A 6,500-nucleotide genomic window follows, 5' to 3' on the forward strand; every position below is an offset into this window, starting at 1 on the left:
TAATAATAATGCCAACTACAGTTTGTAAAGGTTGGTACCCCAGAAGACGGTGACCGGCAGGAGTGAGGTCCACCTCAGATGTTATTTCTGCTTTTTTGATTTAATAGTTTTTCTCATATATGCCAATTCTTTTTTTATAGGGGGGTTACGAGTGTCATTGCCTTTGGTCGCACACATACCTTAAGGGTGATGGTACATTGGAGGTCACACCAACTTTCTATATTGGACTGTCCCCAAAGCCTCCCAATGTTTCCATTTCAAAGGATAAGTGAATGCTCATTTCCCCTTTACAGACTTCTCCCAAATCATCAGTGCTGCTCACACCATCTGGGAAGCTTTCCCACCAGAGGCAATTTGTGGAGGTTGGATATCTCATTGGCATGGAATGTATGCCTCACAACATTTCTGATGAAAAAAACATAATTTTCTGTCAAATAGGATTTCTACTTGACTGAAATTATAGGTTTGTGTTGACTGAAAGGCTTATGAAAGTATAATCAGAATGGAAGTGGGATGATGGGAAAAAATGCTCAGCCATAGAAAATCAAACACAAAAATACCCTTTGCCTTTTATGTATTCAGAAAATATCCGCTACAATATACATCACACAGTGTAGCACATCCTACTTTATCCTATATATACTTGTACATTTTCCTCTGAGTGTGCATTTAAGTGCAAATGCATGAATGTAAAACAACTTGCCCCACCTTTGACTTGCCTGCAGCCTCCCCAGTGGGGAATCGGACAGTTTCCCTTATCTTTCACTTGCAGCATGGTAATGATGTTGCACTCCACGCACACACACTGTCCTCTCCACTCCCTGTCTAAATGTCCATCACAGGGTCTGATGCCACTGGCCTGGGCTACTCTTATCTCAGAAAAACAAGGCAGCCTCCGTCCAGCTGCATCAAGAGCTTCAGACTCTCAGATTCACAGCGTGGCGGATGATTTCAGAGAGACAGAATTCACACAACTTTCACTGGCATCTAACCAGAGTAGAAGTACATCATAGACTTCAAGATTATGAGTCTAATCAGAACAAAAGTCTCAGTAACGTAGCATATCACCTCACATCGTAGTAAGATCAATGATGATTAAGTCTGATGATGTGTATTTGCATCTCTAACCATCTGCTTTGATGCGTCAGTGGCAGCAACATGTTTGGGTTTGGTACCACCAACCACGCCGCCGGCAGCTTGCTGGAGTCATTTCCGAAGAAGTCTGAGTCAATTAGTATAACCATCTGCACAGAGGAATATTTCTTCACTGCTGTGCCCGGCGCTAAAAAAACCTCCCTTCAGTCTTTACACGCCACTTTTTCCAGTAGTGTCAAGACAAGTGTCAACCACCAGCAGGCATTATTAATTGTCTCATGGTGCAACAGTTAATTTGCCTGTTAACAACTCCCTTTGTTGTGAAATGTCTGGTGCAGTGCTACCAGCCAAATGTAGTATTCCTCAGTTATTCAATAGCATATTACTGTATGCAATTGCCAGATTGATAACTTCTGTCCACAGCAACACAACTGGACTTGACATTGAATCATGGCAGTAATATGGAGCAGCAAACATGTGATGACAAAGCCGAAAGAAAAAAGTGAACAGATCCTGCTCCTTAATCATGAATTCACTGGTGTGTGATCAAGGCAAGACACTGTTCTAACATGGACATTTTAGGGATTGAATGAGATGTTAGTGCCTTGCTCATGCGCACTTCAGAAAGAACATTGGTATGCTCAGAGCTGTCAGGGTAGGGGTTCAAACCCGTCTCTGTTGTGACGAGCAGAAAGTGCAGCTCAATACTTTTTGCGTGCAGAACAAATTGTGTCTCTGCCATTAAGAGTTGGTAAGCATCAAAAGTTGGCACTGAATGATGTGTGGACCAAACAAAGATTGCAGTTTGGCATATTTTATAGTATACATGTAGACAAAATAACTCAAATACTAAAAAAGAAAATTAATTTGGTGTGCTCCCTTGCAAGGTACTTAAAAACTCAGGCGTCATATTAGCATTGGCACCAGAAATAAAGAATGCCAATCTATACCCAGCCATATACCAGGAACAGGAGGTGATTATAGAGCTGATCCCAATAAGCCCATTAGGCCAGTGACTGCAGCTAAAACACAAAACGATTACCACTTTTTTTTAAAAGGTGTGATGCACAGTCGGCTATACTGGACACACTCATTAATGTGCATGTAGATTAGATATCGATTATACTATTAAGTGTGCGACGTGACAAGAGATGGAAGCATTGTAAATTGTAATAATAGCAGCGAGGAGCCGATGCACAGTCGTTCTCGTCGATACGGATAATAAACATACGGTTCCCTTGAATGGGATATAAAAAGCATATTCATTAAATCTGCTGACACGTTGTGCAAAGCGGTTAAACCGCGACATGATTAGCCTTTATGGAAGGTGTGCACGCGACAGAAGATGAGGATATACTCTCTGCTTACCCAAATTATGGATGGAGTGAACCAGTGACCTGTTCCGGCGTCCTCTCGGGCAACGTGTTGAACGCAGACAACATGACCCGATGAACAGTGCAATTAGTGGCCGAATCAAACTGGGCGAATAGCTCCTGCGAACGCACAACGTCTCGCGCCGACACCGAAGTTGCAGTCCATCTCAATGCAGAGTCGTCCTCAATGCAGTGTGATGCTGTCCGTCCAGGAAAGCCTCCCGCGGTACCTGTTTGGACTCATTGATGTGATGTGCCCCCGGTTGAGCCGCAGTAGACCGGCGAACGCGACCAGTCGCCATCAATGTTCCCGATTCGGTTTTTTTTTTTTGACGCAGATGCAACGTAAGAGTCCGTGCACGCACCTGTTCTCCGGCTGAGTATTTAGCGTTAGGAGGACAGGCGAGATAATATTGTGCCCAATCTAACCTCAGCTCAGACCGACCTTCAAAATGTCTTGTTCCTCCTCTCTGATTGGCTGAAAGCGACGTCGCTCAGGAAATCCTCTCGCAATGAACTATCACCGGCGCCTTGTAAACGGAGGCGCGTGCACCGACCATCGCAGGCCGAATGCAGTTATTAGTGCTGCGATTTGAGTGTAAAACATACAACATATTCTGAATGCATTTCTGTTTAGGAGGGGAAGGTATATGTTGCTTTTCATTTAGCTTAGGTCAACTATTAATATCTTATTCTGACCCAAAAGGTTCTTTATTAACACAGTTAGCTAGAATATTGAATGTTCATATACGTTAAAATAGTCTACATAATGTCCTTAGTTTGAGTTTCTAGTTTCACATGATGCATATAAATCCCACAGGGAGTCTTATATGTTTGTTTTCACATTGTTACAATAATGCAGTAGGTTGAAATATACTGGAAAGTAATTTACACTGCGTCAGTACTTAAATGAACACTTCAACACCATACAGTGCATAAGTCTTGATGTGAGTGTGTGAGTGTGTGTGTGTGTGTGTGTGTGTGTGTGTGCCAATTAATTTAACACGATTGACACTGTTGTCTACATAGCGGCTATTTTAAGGCAGGCCTTTGCAGAATCATGTTGAACAATGCTGCCATCTGCTGCTAATGATGAGAGACATTCAGGGTTGCATTGGCCTCTGGGCAATGTAGTAGCCTCGATCTACACCTACAGCATGTAATTAACATTCAGCAGCACTCTGATGTACTGTCAATTAAGTAAATTACCTTTTGACTGACATTAAATTGACATGATCTATAAGTCAACAGCTGACTAATACACTGTGGTAGATTTACTGTGAGATAAAGATAACTAACGTTTATGATTGCAGATAAACAAACGATTCAAAGCATCCACTAGATGTCCTCGTTCCTCTTTGATCCACAGAGGGAGGAAAGCGTCATGACTGCAGCTTAGTCATTAGCATGTATGTCTAATTATAATATGTTAACCACCAATATCTAAAACACGTCGTTAACCTCTCATTGTCGTTGGTTAGCTTTTGTTTTACTGGTTCAGTATGGAACACGGTAGATTAGCACATGTTGACTGCTAGGAAAAGCACAGGTGTAAATTATAAAATGAATGAGGGCTGACTTTTAGTTACTTGCTTCAGTTTCAGGGCCCTGACTCACTGTCACAATGTGTGTGTGTGTGCGTGTGTGTGTGTGTGTGTGTGTGTGTGTGTGTGTGTGATATATATATAGAGATATAGATATATAGATATAGATAGATAGATAGATAGATAGATAGATAGATAGATAGATAGATAGATAGATAGATAGATAGATAGATAGATAGATAGATAGATAGATAGATAGATAGATAGATAGATAGATAGATAGATAGATAGATAGATAGATAGATATAGATATATGGATATAGATAGATAGATAAATAAATGTGATTTATTGCAGGCAGCTTATGCTTATCACACTGGTACTACATGTATATACTACATTAATATACACACGTAGCAGGCTGTACAAACATACAAATATAACATAGTGTACTTCATACATGCCTTGGTGGACACTCGTGACACGTGTGCAGTCTGGTCAGATGGCGGCGCTCTTGATGTGTCGTAGTGCCACTTGTTGTAGTCTATTTAACCAGGGGGTCGGTGGATTCATTCTGCTCTGAAACTGGCTACAGACCACAGGACATCTTCAGTAATGCGATGCCAAAGCCGCGTGTTCAACTCCACAAGAGCGCTGTCTGATCCGAGGGAACTTCTTCTTCCATCCAGCGCCTCGTCGTCGTCTTCCCTATTCACTTGATGACACGCCTCACAGCGATCGTTCCAAACGCGTCTCTCCCTCTCCGCCTCTCACGTCTTTCGCACTGAAAGTTTGCTTTGAAAAAAAGAAGAAAAAAAAGTGAAAATGAACAACACCGGGTTCAACCAAACGGAGGGCGGACTGCTCAACAAGACCGAGGAGTTTTTCTGCTGCAACTTTTCCTCCGTGGTGACTGACAACGGCTTTGTGGCCGCCGCTCCGGACGAGAGGAGCCTCTTCGTCACCAGGGTGGTCCAGATCGCCGTCATGTGCGTGTTGTCCCTCACGGTGGTTTTTGGCATATTTTTCTTGGGCTGCAACCTTCTCATAAAGTCAGAGGGAATGATCAACTTTTTAGTGACGGACAGGAGACCGTCTAAAGAAGCGGAGGCAGTTATTGTTGGAGCCTACTGACTGACGAGGATCTTTAATGATTTGAATCAGATCTGAAGTCTGGGGACAGATGGGAGACGATGCGATGATAAACTGCCTAAACAAGCCCATGTTTTCATATTGGTAATTAGAAAAACCTAATTGGGAGCCAAACCGTGCGGGTGGATGCGGCTCACAAGGTTTCACCTCTTTCCTTGTGGCTTTTTATTGCCAGCAAAGACTCATTCATCTCCAATTACAATAGTGCGTTTAAGCCTCTTTGATTATAAAGTATTCGATCAAGCACTGTTGTACTTTCAGTACTTGGAGCACCGTTTGTCATAAAGTGGCAAAGCCTCCGTATTTGCTGTTTAAAAATACCCTCTCATATTGCCAATGCAATGGAGAAATTAATGTTTAAACATGTACTGTATGTTGTATGTGTTTTTGCATACGATATGCAATGTATTAATCAGTGTATTTCTCTGGATTTCCTGCGGGAGACTGTGTGAGTGTTTGCGTGGGTGGAGAAAAGCCCAGCATGCCGTGTATCCTGTTAATTGGAGTAAATTCGTTCTGTAATTAAAGTTTTCCTCTTAATTAAAGTCTATTTTTCTTCCATCAATATTGCCCTCGCCACGCCCACTGCCAAAGTGATTTAGATTGCAGAACGAGCTATTTAATTCTGATATGTTCAAGAATCACGCTGCTAAAACAGAATATGTTGTTAGTGCAATTAAACCCAACAGGAAAGTGGGTGTCTTAGCACCTAATTTAATCAAATGGCATAAAGAGTGTCTTCTCTGGAACACATGTGAGGATCAGTCATATTTTAGAAGAAATGACTTCACATAAAACAATTATACTCCCAGTATTTTTGCATAAATTGTCACAATCTAAATGTTAATTTAATCATGTTATCTGTATTTGTAAAAGGTAGTACAACAGTAAAATGATTCCTATTGTGTGAGGGAAGCTTCTATTTTCTAGCTTCTATTTTCTGCCTGGGTCAGATTGTGATCAATGCAGTGTCCCTCCTCCTTCCCCTCAAAGCATATGTTGTACTTTGCTCCCAGCTCACCTGGATGCTACTCTCCCCAGGGTGAAACCGGCAGCTTTAGAAATGACTTGTCTTGTCAACTCTCGGAAGGTGAAGCTACCGGGCAATATGCTGCTCTCTGATTGCCCACCTGTGCTCCACATGCAAAGTTAAATATTTTAAATCTTGACTTTTCTTTAAAAAAAGAAAAATATGTCCTTCACCTTCGTTTCTCCATCCTTCTGTGTTTGTTTTCCGCTTGTCGAGACCTTCTTCTGTGTGATGATAGATGGCTGCAGCTTGTCAAGTCACACTGACCACACACTTGAAGTCCTCATCAAAGAAATCAATGCAATCGT

General features: G+C 41.9%; 2 protein-coding genes across 2 annotated transcripts in view; one reads left to right on the forward strand and one right to left on the reverse strand.

Annotated features, from left to right (window-relative positions):
* Positions 1-2,857, reverse strand: part of galnt13 (UDP-N-acetyl-alpha-D-galactosamine:polypeptide N-acetylgalactosaminyltransferase 13) — a 42,074-nt gene extending 39,217 nt beyond the window's left edge. The window contains exon 1 of the mRNA XM_034561487.1: positions 2,464-2,857. The gene's annotated coding sequence lies outside the window, so the exon portion shown is untranslated. The remainder of the gene's footprint in view (positions 1-2,463) is intronic.
* A 1,759-nt stretch (positions 2,858-4,616) lies between these two features.
* rprma (reprimo, TP53 dependent G2 arrest mediator candidate a) lies at positions 4,617-5,144 on the forward strand. Its single transcript, XM_034562217.1, has one exon. The coding sequence runs from the start codon at positions 4,836-4,838 to the stop codon at positions 5,142-5,144; it is 309 nt and encodes a 102-aa protein (XP_034418108.1). The 5' UTR covers positions 4,617-4,835.
* The last annotated feature ends 1,356 nt before the right edge of the window (positions 5,145-6,500 follow it).

The sequence above is a fragment of the Cyclopterus lumpus genome, chromosome 21 (genome assembly GCF_009769545.1).
Source record: "Cyclopterus lumpus isolate fCycLum1 chromosome 21, fCycLum1.pri, whole genome shotgun sequence".
NCBI classification, from domain to species: Eukaryota; Metazoa; Chordata; class Actinopteri; order Perciformes; family Cyclopteridae; genus Cyclopterus; species Cyclopterus lumpus.

Coding starts and splice junctions, on each gene's coding strand:
- rprma (XM_034562217.1), top strand. CDS start 4,836: ATGAACAACACCGGGTTCAACCAAACGGAGGGCGGACTGCTCAACAAG.